The sequence below is a fragment of the Carassius carassius genome, chromosome 12 (genome assembly GCF_963082965.1).
Source record: "Carassius carassius chromosome 12, fCarCar2.1, whole genome shotgun sequence".
Classification (NCBI taxonomy): domain Eukaryota; kingdom Metazoa; phylum Chordata; class Actinopteri; order Cypriniformes; family Cyprinidae; genus Carassius; species Carassius carassius.
Window position 1 is genome coordinate 18,873,865 of NC_081766.1, and position 16,310 is coordinate 18,890,174.

General features: G+C 37.3%; 1 protein-coding gene across 1 annotated transcript; it reads right to left on the reverse strand.

The window, feature by feature from the left end:
* LOC132155439 (claudin-18-like) lies at positions 1–13,320 on the reverse strand. The gene is made up of 6 exons (XM_059564280.1): positions 13,101–13,320; positions 10,081–10,245; positions 9,787–9,937; positions 9,589–9,687; positions 211–375; positions 1–115 (listed from the first exon to the last, which is right to left on the reverse strand). The coding sequence occupies exons 1-6, from the start codon at positions 13,318–13,320 to the stop codon at positions 1–3; spliced, it is 915 nt and encodes a 304-aa protein (XP_059420263.1).
* Between the last annotated feature and the right edge of the window lie 2,990 nt (positions 13,321–16,310).

A 16,310-nucleotide genomic window follows, 5' to 3' on the forward strand; every position in this document is an offset into this window, starting at 1 on the left:
TTACACTCCTATACCTCCGTTCTGACGGTACGAGTGTGAACAGTCCGTGTTGGGGGTGGGTGGGGTCTTTAATGATGGATGCACCTCTTCTGTGGACTCTGCGATGGTAAATGGCCTGCAGAGAGGGCAGTGGAGTACTGATGATCTTTCTCAGCAGTCTCCACAACTCTCTGCAGACGTTTGCTGTCCCTTACAGTAGTGCTGCCATACCATGCAGCGATGGAGCTGGTCAAGACGCTCTCAACTACACAGCTATAGAAGTTGTTGAGGATCTTAGGTGACATGCCAAACTCCCTCAGCCTCCTCAGGAAGTACAGCCGCTGTTGTGCCTTCTTAACCAGCTCTTTGGTGTTGATTGTCCAGGTGAGGTCCTCACTGATGTGGATCCCCAGGTATTTAAAGCTGCTCACCCTCTCCACTTCAAGCTCTCGGATAAACAGTGGCTGGTGAGTTCTCCTCTTTTTCCCTCAAGTCCACTATCATCTCTTTTGTCTTGTCCTTGTTGAAGGTAAGATTGATGTCCTCACACCATGTCACAAGACTGGCCACCGCCCTCCTGTAGGCCGCTTCATCCCCACCAGTGATCCGTCCTATCACTGCGGTGTCATCAGTGAACTTCAGTATGATATTGTCCTTGTGTAGAGGATGGGACTGAGAAAACACTCTTGTGGGGTTCCAGTGTTTGTAATGACAGTGTCTGAGGTCCTATTACCAATCCTAACAGACTGAGGTCTGCCCGTCAGGAAGTCTAGGAGCCAGTCACAAAGTGTGGGGTGTAGTCCAAGTACATTCAGTTTTTGGGTGAGTTTGTGAGGGATGACCGTATTGAAGGCGGAATTATTATCAATAAAGAGCATCCTGATATAAGTGTCCTTATCTTCCAGGTGAAAAGGGAAATATGGAGGGCAGCAGCAATGATGTCTGAGGTGGACCTGTTGGGCCGATATGCGTACTGCAGTGGGTCCAATATGTCCAGCATACTGCTCTGAATGTGAGTCAGCACCACTCTCTCAAAACACTCCATGATGATCAGAGTGAGTGGTATATATATAAATTCCTTCCCCCATGGATTAAAATCTCAAGTTGACAGTTTAATAGATGAGATCAAAATGTACTAATAAGAAAACTTCACTTTAGAACTAGAATTAGGACAAGTAACAAAGGAGCATTGAGTTGCTTCATTAAAAGCTTATTATTGTATTACTTTATTAAAAGCTTAATCTCATATTCAGAATAAAACATTAGTTTGAATGTTCGCTGAAGAAAGCAATATCTTTGTCATAATAACCTTTAAAACATTAAGGATGATTTTTGATGACACCGCTGCTCAGTGCCTTCTGCTAATTCTTGCCTGCACGCTAGGTGGCCTTGACTAACAATGCACAATGTTATATATTTCATTTATGGAGTTAATATTTATGGACTTAAATGATTTTAGCAAATAGCTGCAGTATAACAAAGATATATATATATATATATATACACATACATACATATATACTCACCTAAAGGATTATTAGGAACACCTGTTCAATTTCTCATTAATGCAATTATCTAATCAACCAATCACATGGCAGTTGCTTCAATGCATTTCGGGGTGTGGTCCTGGTCAAGACACCCTCCTGAACTCCAAACTGAATGTCAGAATGGGAAAGAAAGGTGATTTAAACAATTTTGAGCATGGCATGGTTGTTGCTGCCAGACGGGCCGGTCTGAGTATTTCACAATCTGCTCAGTTACTGGGATTTTCACGCACAACCATTTCTAGGGTTTACAAAGAATGGTGTTAAAAGGGAAAAACATTCAGTATGCGGCAGTCCTGTGGGCGAATGCTAGAGGTCAGAGGAGAATGGGCCAACTGATTCAAGCCTTATAGAAGAGCAAATTTGACTGAAATAACCACTCGTTACAACCGAGGTATGCAGCAAAGCATTTGTAAAGCCACAACACGCACAACCTTGAGGCGGATGGGCTACAACAGCAGAAGACCCCACTGGGTACCACTCATCTCCACTACAAATAGGAAAAAGAGGCTACGATTTGCATGAGCTCACAAAAATTGGACAGTTGAAGACTGGAAAAATGTTGCCCTCTGATGAGTCTCGATTTCTGTTGAGACATTCAGATGGTAGAGTCAGAATTTGGCGTAAACAGAATGAGAACATGGATCCATCATGCCTTGTTACCACTGTGCAGGCTGGTGGTGGTGGTGTAATGGTGTGGGGGATGTTTTCTTGGCACACTTTAGGCCCCTAAGTGCCAATTGGGCATCATTTAAATGCCACGGCCTACCTGAACATGTTTCTGACCATGTCCATCCCTTTATGACCACCATGTACCCATCCTCTGATGGCTACTTCCAGCAGGATAATGCACCATGTCACAAAGCTCGAATCATTTCAAATTGGCTTCTTGAACATGACAATGAGTTCACTGTACCAAAATGGCCCCCACAGTCACCAGATCTCAACCCAATAGAGCATCTTTGGGATGTGGTGGAACGGGAGCTTCGTGCCCTGGATGTGCATCCCACAAATCTCCATCAACTGCAAGATGCTATCCTATCAATATGGGCCAACATTTCTAAAGAATGCTTTGAATCAATGCCACGTAGAATTAAGGCAGTTCTGAAGGCGAAAGGGGGTCAAACACAGAATTAGTATGGTGTTCCTAATAATCCTTTAGGTGAGTGTGTATATATATATATATATATATATATACACAAACATTTCTATAAATATATATATTTCCTAAAAAAAATGTGCAACCCAAAATCATGATGTTTATGTATATTTGTTGCAATTGGTTTATATTGCATGAATTTCTAAGAAGGGTGTTATGTTTTATTTAATTTGACATTTGTTAAGGTTACTCTCAGACATCAAAGAAATTTTTGCCTCCAAACCTATTCACAATCCCATCACAAGTGTCCAAGGGCAGACCGTGAAATTACATGAGCTGGAGGAATCTGTTTTGTGGAGCCATGAACCCTCTAGAGAAAGAGATTAGGCTGTCGACAGGGCAGGTTTTGTGGAAACAAGGCCTTTAGCTTCTGCCAGTGCTCTTCTCATAAAAGATACTCTTTACTGATCTTGATTGAGTTAACATAATTTGCTGATGTAACAAGCATTTCTTTATGCTTCAACTGGATGTTGGCAGGAGAACTATAAGTGAGTAAACAGACTGCATTCTTTTGTAAACCTAGGTTGTTCAGAGCTCTTACAAGTAGGATCCCTTGGAATGATGAATACGGTATCACAAATCAGATGATTGTCAGGTCAGGTTGCTATGACATCCACTGGTCGAAGACTGCACATGCTGCTACTAGTAGTCCCTTTATTGACTTGGGCCAAACAGAATAAACATGTGATGTTCCTTCAAAAGCAAACCATAATCTCCATTTTGGTCTCAAACCTGCAGAGTTTGAAGGTAATATAATACTGGTGCACTATTAGTTAACTGGAATATCATGACATAGAGTTAGTCCAAGTTGCCACAAATGTAACCAGCTATTGATAGTTTTCACTATCAGTGACGTCACACCCTTATAGGAACACCCACCTGGAGGGCAAAACAAAGCTTTGCTCCACTAGCCGCCAGTTATTTTTGAGCAGTTTGCATAGTAATATAGTAAAATGCAGATATTAAAAGGCGAAATTCAGGAAACATCTTATTGATTATGTATGTTTTGTACAGACAAGCAGATGAAGCCAGAATATAAAAGCAATGTGCAAAGTTTCATGTTAAATGGTTTCCCATAGAAAACCATTAGAAGGAAAACACTGAACCGTTTAACGAATTGTGTTCATATCAGCCTCATCTGCTTGCCTATGTAAACTATGCATCATTAATATAGAGAATAAAAAAGTTTTAAATATATTAAGGCACTTTAAGTGTTTTTACAACGTTTTGTCACACTGTTTAATGATTGAAATATTGCCATGGGTGATTCATATGGATTGCAAATTGCCAAAACTTGCATTTTGTTCACATACCTTTGTTTTATTCTTTTAAGAGATGATCTAAATATTTGCGGCTGTGAAACAGGAAAATTGACAGGCTTGTCCTGCAGTTCGATGGATGTTTTGCCCTCCAGGTCTTAGAGCAGGTCACGTGACTGAAAGCTATGAATTCTACCTGTTAAAAAGTAAAATCTCTGTACTGTTTAATGCCAGGAACACACTACATAATTTTAGCCCAAATTATTTACTCAAATGACCAAAATCGAGGGTAAATTAGTGCTTGTTCATTTGAGTGACTATTGTGTAATGTGCATTGTGTAGTGTTTGTTATCAAACACTCAACCTTAGAGAAGCGCTGTTTCATTGCTGATGCCTATTAGATACTAAAAATGGAAAAGTTTTGCTCAACAATGTATTTGTCCATTCTTGCGCTTGAACAGACAAATACATGTAAAACTATGTCAAAATACCCATCTTGGCAAATAGCCTCAAATACAGTCGTAACAGCTGAGAAAGAATGTATATCGTTATATTTGATCCATGCAGTGTCTCTTAAAGCGACCACACCTAATTTGCCAACTTCTGTCAATGTTCTTGAAGGGTTAGTTCCCCCAAAAATGAAAATTAGGTCATTAATGACTCACCCTCATGTCGTTCCAAACCCATAAGACCTCCGTTCATCTTCGGAACACAGTTTAAGATATTTTTGATTTAGTCCGAGAGCTTTCTGTCCCTCCATTGAAAATGTATGTACGGTATACTGTCCATGTCCAGAAAGGTAATAAAAACATCATCAAAGTAGTCCATGTGACATCAGAGGATCAGTTAGAATTTTTTAAGCATCGAAAATACATTTTGGTCCAAAAATGACAAAAATTATGACTTTATCCAGCATTGTCTTCTCTTCCGGTTCTGTTGTGTGCACGTTCACAACACTGCAGTGTAGTGATGTCCGGTTCGCGAACGAATCATTCAATTTAACCGGTTATTCTTAGTGAACCAGTTGAACCAGTTCACCAAATCGAACTGAATTGTTTGAAACGGTTCACGTCTCCAATAAGCATTAATCCACAAATTACTTAAGCTGTTAACTTTTTTAACCTGTTAGCCAGCACCCCCCATTATGGGACTCACAGCTGAAAGTGCTCTACCTAATTTATAATTGTAATAGTTTCCTACTTCAGTGTGTTACAAACATAATTTTGGTGTCTTTGGAAAGAAGACCCATTGGGCTTTACTTTTTATCAACCAGATTTGATAATGCTCAAAAATATTAAAAGTTATAGACACTGAAGTGCCTTGAATTTTTTTACCACACTTAAATATTTTTTTTATTTGATATAAAAATACATGAAATGAGTCCTGGAGGAATCTAGAAAAGTAATGAGCCACATGTCTCATGAGTTTCTATTTCAAATCTGAAAAAGATATCATGAAAAATGAGACTCCTGCAAATATTTTTATGAGACTATGTCTACACCCCCCACCCCCCAAATATACAAAAATATATTTCCCAATAGTATTGAAGGCTTCTACAAACTATTTAGTCAGTAAACATACCACTGCATAGTTTTTTTAGATTATAAAACACTAGACAGAAACTTAGACATCATATAAGTGATTTATTTGAGCACTAGAAAAATACAATAAGAATAATTGGAGTTAGGAAAATAAGAATAATAAGAAAAATAAAAAAATTTATTTAACTTTTTTTAACTTATTTATTTAACTTTGTTTGCCAATTACAGAAATTTCATGAGATTGCTAGAAATGCAGCATTAACAATGAATTATGATGCAAATAAGTGCTGATGTGCTGATGGCCACTTATACAGATGGTAATAACACAAATGTGTCAAAATAAATACTCCACAGTGATGATTGTGTACCCAGAGAGACACAGGGAGAGCGAGAGATCCAATAGCAGATGTCTTTATTCAGGGATAATCCAAATCGTGGTCAAAAAACAAGCAAAGGTCAAAACCAAAAAGACAGTCCAAAATAAACAAACAAGGGAAAGGGACAGGAAAGGAAACTCGGAAAACAAGAGGACTCGGAGGACGAGCAGACTGGGAAGAATCTCGGGGAACGAGAATGCTGGATACATGAAGGGTAAGGACTCCATACAAACAACAGGAAAAGACTGGTATTTATAGGGAGGCTAATGACAATAAAGTGACTGCATCTGGTGCAATTAACAGGAGTGCAATTACTGAGGTTCAATTCTTGTAAAGAAGGCTTCAGGGCGTCCAAGAAAGTCCAGCAAGCACCAGGATCATCTCCTAAAGAGGATTCAGCTGCGGGATCGGAGTGCCACCAGTGCAGAGCTTGCTCAGGAATGGCAGCAGGCAGGTGTGAGCGCATCTGCACACACAGTGAGGCGAAGACTTTTGGAAGATGGCCTGGTGTCAAGAAGGGAAGCAAAGAAGCCACTTCTCTCCAAAAAAAAACATCAGGGACAGATTGATCTTCTGCAGAAAGTATAGTGAATGGACTGCTGTGGACTGGGGCAAAGTCATATTCTCCGATGAAGCCCCTTTCCGATTGTTTGGGGCATCTGGAAAAAGGCTTGTCCGGAAAAGAAAAGGTGAGCGCTACCATCAGTCCTGTGTCATGCCAACAGTAAAGCATCCTGACACCATTCATGTGTGGGGTTGCTTCTCATCCAAGGGAGTGGGCTAACTCACAAATGTGCCCAAAAACACAGCCATGAATAAAGAATGGTACCAAAACACCCTCCAACAGCAACTTCTTCCAACAATCCAACAACAGTTTGGTGAAGAACAATGCATTTTCCAGCACGATGGAGCACCGTGCCATAAGGCAAAAGTGATAACTAAGTGGCTCGGGGACCAGAATGTTGAAATTTTGGGTCCATGGCCTGGAAACTCCCCAGATCTTAATCCCATTGAGAACTTGTGGTCAATCCTCAAGAGGCGGGTGAACAAACAAAAACCCATTAATTCTGACAAACTCCAAGAAGTGATTATGAAAGAATGGGTTGCTATCAGTCAGGATTTGGCCCAGAAGTTGATTGAGAGCATGCCCAGTCGAATTGCAGAGGTCCTGAAAAAGAAGGGCCAACACTGCAAATACTGGCTCTTTGCATAAATGTCATGTAATTGTCGATAAAAGCCTTTGAAATGTATGAAGTGCTTGTAATTATATTTCAGTACATCACAGAAACAACTGAAACAAAGATCTAAAAGCAGTTTAGCAGCAAACTTTTTGAAAACTAATATTTATGTAATTCTCAACACTTTTGGCCACGACTGTACACTGACTACTCCAGCTACGTCAAACAGAGGTCAGACTCCTTGACAACATGATCACAATATGACTAGATATGATAGAAATACAATGCATTTGAACTAGACTTGAAACATCCATCACACGTGATTAAATCACAAGTGGGGGATGAGACGCATTAACGATTATGCGTGTTTGTTATATCCATCTCAAAGATATCTTTTGTGACCACTTGTGATCAAATTTCAGGGTTCTCCCTCAAGATAAATATTAATAACAGATGAAAATGCTCTGATAAATCTGCTGAAACTGAATAAAATATTAAATGCTTTTGGCTCAAACATTACAGCTTAATTTTTTGGATACTATGGAAAATTATTTAACTTAACACAGTCATTTTTTTCATGGATCCAGTGTCTCCGAATGTAGTTAAGAGTCAGTGCCATAAAGTTTGCAGAATCAAGGATCTCTGCGGAAACAACTGCTGTGAGTATGAGACTCTAGATTATAGTACACTTGGCTGTCATTATCTGTGCTGCTTGAGTCATCTAGTTTCTCTTTTAGGCAAAGTCTGAGTGATGAAAAAGTCTGTAAGTCTGTCAAATTTCACCTTATACCTCAGCAATCTAAAAATGAGGAATGAGCGACTCTGTGAGACTCATGTGAAATGTTTGGGAGTATAACAAGCAGATAATGTGATCCATTATAGTCAAGTAATAATCCATTTGAATGGCTAGGATTTATTTTTGTAAGATATGCCAGCTATGTTGTGTATGTGTTGTAGTATCGATCCTGTTTCTTTTCTTTTCATTTTACTTTTACATTTTTTGTAATTTTGTAGTGTATTTTTGTCTTTTTTAATGTCTATGGGGTTCTTATAATACAATATAAATATAATATAAATGTAAGTGTATCTAAATATAAGCACGAGCTCAGTGTGCAACAAAAAAAAAGGGGCCAAGTGTTCAGGCGCACTCACATTGAAAACAATTGAAACAAATTGTATAACAAAGTGTAAAAAAAAAAACACTTTGGTGTTCAGACGGCCTTAAAACTCAGACGTATCAATGGTCAAACTATCTATAGGTTACAATGATGAGCTGGGAGACTTTTATACTAAAATTGGAGACCCAGCATTAGAACATCCTCAACCTTTGGCTTTACCTCTATGTTTTTAGAGCATCTGGTGTTTGTCACACGCGGTTCATATTAACAATAATACTTATAATAAACCAGTTTTCCTCACAAGTCATAAAACTGAAATAATCTGTTACACATAATCTTTTCAGTGGTTTTGATTCACAGTCAGCTCAAGCCACACAACGATGGCCAGATGAACAGAATCAGTGCTAATAAAGCCAGTGTTTACACTGCCCATGCAAACCCAGAGCACAGTGCTAACTGTGATCACATCTGCTCTGGTTCTCTAGATGTGACCTTTGACCTGGGTGTAAATGATTGGGGTGATTTTAATCCTAGTGAGGTATGCTGTGATTATGAACTATGCAACCCTATGACAGACCATGGACAACCTTTAAATGTTTGTTTGTTAGGCTCATTTTATATTCTTCTTTTTGGAATTTATTATATCTTTGGATGTTCAATTTTGGTCAAATCATTGAATTGTTTTGTGCATTAGGAGGTTTAGCTCCAGCCTCTCAATGTACAGCCCAAACTATACCAGTCCTCTCTTGCCACAAAGGTAAACCCCTCTTAGAAGGGGAACCTAGAAAATCAGCAATTAGTTTCTCCTCTCCATCCTCTGTAAATTGAAGTTGTTTTTGTGCTCGACCAAGCAAATCAGCTGCATCCTGTCAAGTATAACTGGTAGTTTATTAGAATTTTAAACAGCAAATTATTTACAGTGATTAGCTATTGAATCTTAAGTTCCTGTGAGACTCCCTGTGTTACAAACGTTATCTGCCCAATTTACCCATATACAAGACAAAATATCTAGACATAACAAATCATTTAACACTTTTTAACTGCAATTGTCAAAATATCTTCAGAATCTAAAAAGATTACTCCAGTTTGTCAGTGCAAGGCGTTCTTTCAGAAAATGTTTTTCTTTCATTCAATTTGTTGTTGTTCTCCTCTCATGCAAGTGACACTCTGCATCTGCTCCACTGTGCTGGACTGCGTGGTTGTAAATACATCCCTGTCTTGTTTCAGTGTTGTCCTAAAATAGAACATGCTAGTTAGCTTATAACCCATTAACCTAATATGTGTCATAGAATATCTATGTAGATAGATAGATAGATAGATAGATAGATAGATAGATAGATAGATAGATAGATAGATAGATAGATAGATAGATAGATAGATAGATAGATAGATAGATAGATAGATCTGTAAGTCTGTGTTGTAAAGAAACTTACGTTTCCATAGTTTTGAATGCGATGCATTTCAAAATTCCTCCCAAAATTAACAAAGCTCCACCTACCCAGGCTACATAGAGAGCTGGACCAAATGTGTAGCTGACCATTCAAAACAAAGATAGAGATAACAGGAGGTTATGCATTTAGCCCTTTACAGACACCGGTGAATCATATGTGAGTGAAAAATTTTCATCTTACCTGGAAGCAAATGAATTAATTCCTCCCACGCCCATGCCATTCCCACATTGTATTACTCCCTTCTCTCCTTGCTTTTGATTGTACTGGGTCATCATGAAACTGGGCACCATTTGATCAGCATACACTGATGATCCAGAAATATCAAAAATGCCTGAAAAGTACAAAGATTATGTGAACCATGTGTATTATAATGGAAATTATTGTGACAATAACAGTTTGTGTACATAATAGAAACAAATTGAAAGATAAGTGGGGTTTAGTTTAGATACTGAGTAATAATAAGCTTTTGATTACCGGCAATGATAAACAAAATCCCTGTACTTAGCATCAGTTTTGCCTTGGTTAGTAGATCCATACATCTCATATTGAGGCACTTTAGACAGAAGAATCCAATGAACACTGCAATCACACCTACTAAGATTGCTACTATCATCAGAGCTCTTATAGTCTGAAGGATTCCTGAAAAAAAAAAACGGGGAAAAGGCAGAATATTAGAAAGTTTGAGTTGATGCTTTTTGTTTAATTTCTTCCTAAACTTATTGTTATAGTGATCATCCAAAAATTTAATTCTGCCATTTACTCACTCTCATGTCATTACAAACCTGTATTATTTTCTTTCTTTTGTGGAACACAAAAAAGATATTATGAAGTGTTGGATCCCATTGATTATGTGGTAAAAACAATATAATGGAAGTAAATGGGAATTGAAATAGTTTAGTTCCATACAATGATGATGAGTAAATAATGACAGAATTTTCATTTTTGTATGAAATTTAAGTATGGACTTAAGCAGATGACAACACCTCCTCAGAGACTTGGGGGAAAAAAATATATTAAAAGTCATTGCTAATTGTCCTTCATTGTTATACTAGCAGTTCCTCAACAGTGCACAAACTGACAACAAGAACTGTTTAGTGAAAAAATTACTTTCAGCCAGGGGTGGATTTAGTGATTTGGGGGCCCAAGACCAAATATAAGAACGGGCCCTTTATATTTGCACACATTTAGAGCAGCCTTGAGGTTTCTTTTTTGTTGCGATGCTTGCTGCTGCACAATAGTGCCTCGCAGTTGTCCAGTGTTTCTACATTTTTCATATACATGTTATAATGTTTTTTTTCATGCTGTAGACCACGAAATAGCATTTAATTAATTTACAGTTTTCACAACAACAAAAAAAAAAAATATATATATAAAATTATAAACCTCACAATTTAAGCCTTTAAGCAATTGTTTAAGAAAAGAGATGAGTCAGAAGTATAAATTATGATATTAATTTAAAACAGTGTTATGTGGGAGGATTTTCGCATTGGTCTGAACAAAAGCTGCAGACTGGTTTATTGAAAATGCACATTCATTCTCTGCCAGCAGGAGGCACTTTTGGAACATCAGAAATACAGCGGTTTCCCTGGTAATGGCTGTAAACAAAGCAGTGCTGCTCATAAGCTACTTTATCAGATAAAATGAAAATGTAACCAAAACTTTTCTGAAGACAAGTCAGTACACTTGAGGCTGGGGTCTCCAACACGTCGCTCGCGAGCTACCAGTAGACAAGACATATTGACATATCAGCCATAAGGTTATTTGAATGATCCCGTTATGTATTTTAATTATCATTAAAACCATTTTGATTATCACTATTTGAAAAACTCATAATACAGTTCAGCTTTAATCAAAGTTATTAAGAGTCTCATGCAGGCGCAACATAGTTTCGTTTGGAGTGAAAAAATGACTGAAGGCAGACTACTGATGGAAATTATGTGAAAGAATATATGATTTCATTATTTGTGTGAATGCATTAGAGGAAACCGAATGTCTTCAGAAAAGTTTTGATTACATTTGTTTTCCAAACTTCCAAACTTTGTGTAAAGCTAATAAAGTTTACAGAGGTTACCGTGGAAACAGCTCTGTTCTGCAGTTCATAAGTGCCCTTTGCTATCAAATATAAATATAAATATAAATTACATTTAAATTCAATTAAAAAATGTAAATTCAATTTAAAAATTTAAATTTAAAATAAATGTAAAAATTTAAATTTATGCATTTAGCAGACGCTTTTATCCAAAGCGACTTACAGTGCATTCAGACTATCAATTTATACCTATCATGTGTTCCCTGGGAATCAAACCCCCAACTTTGCGCAATACTCTACCACTCGAGCTACAGGAACACATTTTTGTTCAATATTAGACCAGATTTTTGTTGTAAATCTTAACTAGTTAATGGAAAATAGCCTACCTTGTTATCAAAAGTGTTGAGATTTTTAGAATGCACATTAGCTTATGTAGAACTGTTTATGGAGCAGATTTAATTTAATTTATCATTCTGACTCATCCTTTTATAAAAAAATAAATAAATAAAGATTTAAAGGCTGATGCATTATAATTTTATTTAAAAAAAATGGTACATGTTATGTAATATTATATATTAAATATAAACATGTTATCAATATTTTTTGTTAGTTTAAATCTGGCCATGATTTTTTAAATGATTATTTCACTGTTTAGGCAAATAAAAAGTGCTGCTAATTTTATTTTTTAGCTTTTGACATAACACTTGGAAAAAATATTTTATTGTGTGTATCAGTACTTTTTTAATATTTCCAGCACATTTTAACAATGCCATGTGTAACATTGGTAGCTCTTACCCGCTTTCATTTTTTAAAAGTAGCTTCCGAATGAAATAAGGTTTGAGACCCTCACTTCAGAGATTCATTCATATACAAACTTGAATTAGTGAGAATGAGAAAAATATAGCCTATATTGAGGAGGAAAGTCCACTGATGAGTTACTAGCGTATGTGTGCCAAAGGCTGTCTTATTCAAAACTTTAAAATACGTTTATTTTAGTTATTTTAACTACAAATTGAAATGAAAAGGAAAAAAAAGAATGAAATGGAAACATTTTCAACTAAGAATTACATCAACCAAACAAGTAACTGCATATGCGTCCTCTTCTTGGGTTCTTGTCATAAATAAGTGGCATTTAAAACAATAAACATATAATATGCACTGTTGCACAATATTTAATTACAGCTTGAGATACATTATATTTTTATTTGCTACAAGCAAGATACACTCAGACAGTTGTCGTGGTGATAAACACTGTAAAAAGCAGCCATTCTCATGTCAGCGCTTAATGCGCATCTTGTGTATGAAAAGCATTTTAGGGGGCCTTGGGTTTTTGGGGCCCAAGGCGGTCACCTACCTTTGCCTAATTGGTAAGTCATCCTCTGCTTCTGGCTCACTTTTAGGTTCAGAAATAGACTTGGATGTAATTTTTGGGGTTTGCATTGAAAATCTTATTATGTCAACCTACTTGAGAAGCTCAGTTGGCTGTAGAGAGGTTGGCACTCAGTGAGTCCAGACTGGGACACCTCACAGTCCTCCCACAGGCCCTTATAATGCTGGATGGAAGTTGCCTTGTGCTCCTGCTGGTCTTCAGTGCACCAGACATCCATAACTGTAGCTGCAAGAACTCCAACTGTACCGATGGCACCTGATACAAAACCTGTGGTCTGCAGCGCTGTGGCACTCATTCTGCTTCTATCTTCGTTTCTTGTCTATGATCTTGTGAAGTAGGTGGTGATAAGTGTTGAGGTTTACTGTGGTTTAACAGGGTGAGACTGCTTTTTAAAGTGTTAAGGCTCACATGCACACTCATAAAGCACTGCTGTCATAGTTCCACCTACTTTCAACAGAAAAATAAAAAAAAGAGTCATCATATTAGCACCATCTGTCAGCACTAACACAAATTATTCCTGAGGTCTCTTGATGTGTAATATCTAAGAACAGTTCAGACAGGCCTTAAAATGCACACCTAATTATTAGATCAATTTAACTTAGTAAACAGTTGGTTCAAGATGAAGTCATTTCTTTACCTTTTTCTTCACCTCTGATTGTTCCTCTGCTTCATAATTCACCATTACTGATGCACGGAGAATCAGCAGATGATGAGAGAGTCTGATGAGTAATTAATGACATTGGTGAGAACAGCCAAGAAAACCTGAGACATTGTGGAATGAGCATGGATAAAAAATAACGTTTTAGAACATTTAATTGCATGTGGTGTGGAAAGGTGCATGTGATGTAAAGTACTGTACATCATCCAATAAATTATGGAAAAAAATGAACACCTTTATGATTGTGCATGATATCATGTAGTTGTACCTTGTTAGTTAATCATTTGAATATGTTCCAGGATATTAGGATATGTTATATAGTTCTATAGAGAGAAATTACATCTTATTTGAACTATATATACAAACCCGATTCAAAAAAAGTTGGGACGCTGTACAAATCGTGAATAAAAACAGTATGCAATGATGTGGTAGTTTCAAATTTCAATATTTTATTCAGAATACAACATAGATGACATATCAAATGTTTAAACTGAGAAAATTTATCATGTTAAATGTCATGCCATTAACACATCTCAAAAAAGTTGGGACAAGGCCATGTTTACCACGGTGTGGCATCCCCTCTTCTTTTTATATCCGTCTGCAAACGTCTGGAGACTGAGGAGACAAGTTGCTCAAATTTAGGAACAGGAATGTTGTCCCATTCTTGTCTAATACAGGCTTCTAGTTGCTCAACTGTCTTAGGTCTTCTCTGTCGCATCTTCCTCTTTATGATGAGCCAAATGTTTTCTATGGGTGAAAGATCTGGATTGAAGGCTGGCCATTTCAGTACCCAGATCCTTCTTCTACACAGCCATGATTTTGTAATTGATGCAGTATGTGGTCTGGTATTGTCATGTTGGAAAATGCAAGGTCTTCCCTGAAAGAGACGGTGGATGGGATGGGTCTGGATGGGAGCATATGTTGTTCTAGATCTTGGATATACCTTTCAGCATTGATGGTGCCTTTCCAGATGTGTAAGGTGCCCATGCCACACGCTTTCATGCAGCCCCATACCATCAGAGATGCAGGCTTCTGAACTGAGCGCTGATAACAACTTGGGTTGTCCTTGTCCTCTTTAGTCTGGATGACATGGCGTTTTCGTAAAAGATCTTCAAATTTTGATTTGTCTGACCAGAGAACAGTTTTCCACTTTGCCACAGTCCATTTGAAATGAGCCTTGGCCCTTCTGGATCATGTTTAGATATGGCCAGATTTTAGATTTTTGTCCTCTATAGGTCAAAAATCTTTTTTGACCGATAGAGTTTTAGCCGGCAACGGTGAATGGCACGGTGGATTGTGTTCACCGACAATGTTTTCTGGAAGTATTCCTGAGCCCATGCTGTGATCTCCATTACAGTAGCATTCCTGTATGTGATGCAGTGCCGTCTAAGGGCCCGAAGATCACGGGCATCCAGTATGGTTTTCCGGCCTTGACCCTTACGCAAAGAGATTGTTCCAGATTCTCTGAATCTTTGGATGATATTATGCACTGTAGATGATGATAACTTCAAACTCTTTGCAATTTTTCTCTGAGAAACTCCACTATTTTTCACCACAGTATTGGGGGAATTGGTGATCCTCTGCCCATCTTGACTTCTGAGAGACACTGCCACTCTGAGAGGCTCTTTTTATACCCAATCATGTTGCCAGTTGACCTAATAAGTTGCAAATTGGTCCTCCGGCTGTTCCTTATATGTATATTTAACTTTTTCGGCCTCTTATTGCTACCTGTCCCAACTTTTTTGGAATGTGTAGCTCTCATGAAATCCAAAATAAGCCAATATTTGGCATAACATTTCAAAATGTCTCACTTTCAACATTTGATGTTATCTATATTCTATTGTGAATAAAATATAAGTTTATGAGATTTGTAAATTATTCCATTCCTTTTTTACTCACAAATTGTACAGTGTCCCAACTTTTTTAGAATCGAGTTTGTATATATGGTGCCACTTGAAAGTTTTTGAACCCTTTGCAGAATCTGTGAAAATGTAATTTTAACAAAATAAGAGAGATCAAACAAAATGTATGTTCTTTTTTATTTAGTACTGTCCTGAGTAAGATATTTTACATAAAATATGTTTACACTTAGTCCATAAAAAAAAAAAAAAATTGCTGAAAATATTAAAATAACATCATTCAAAAGTTTGTGAACCCTTGGTTCTTAATACTGTGTGTGGTCACCTGGATGATCCACGATTGTCTTTTGTTATGTAATTATAAATAATTCCTTCTGGAGCATCAGTGAACGTTTGAACCTTTTTTAATTGTTGTGTTTGAGTCTCTCAATTGTCCTCAGTGTGAAAAGATGGATCTCAAAATCATACAGACAATGCTGGAAAGGGTTCAAATATGCAAAAGATGCTGGAAAACTGACGAATCTGCAGGAGCTGGAGGATTTTTCTGAAGAACAGAGCTCAGCTTAACTGTTCAGAACAAACAAGGGACTCATGAACAACCATCACAAAAAAAAAAAAAAAAAAAAAAAAAAAACACCACACAGTATTAAGAACCATGGGGTTATTTTAATAATTTCATATTTTTTTGTTTGTCTTGTGGACTAAATGTAAACATCTTTTATGTAGAATATCTTACTTAGGACATTACTTAAAAAAATAACATCCATT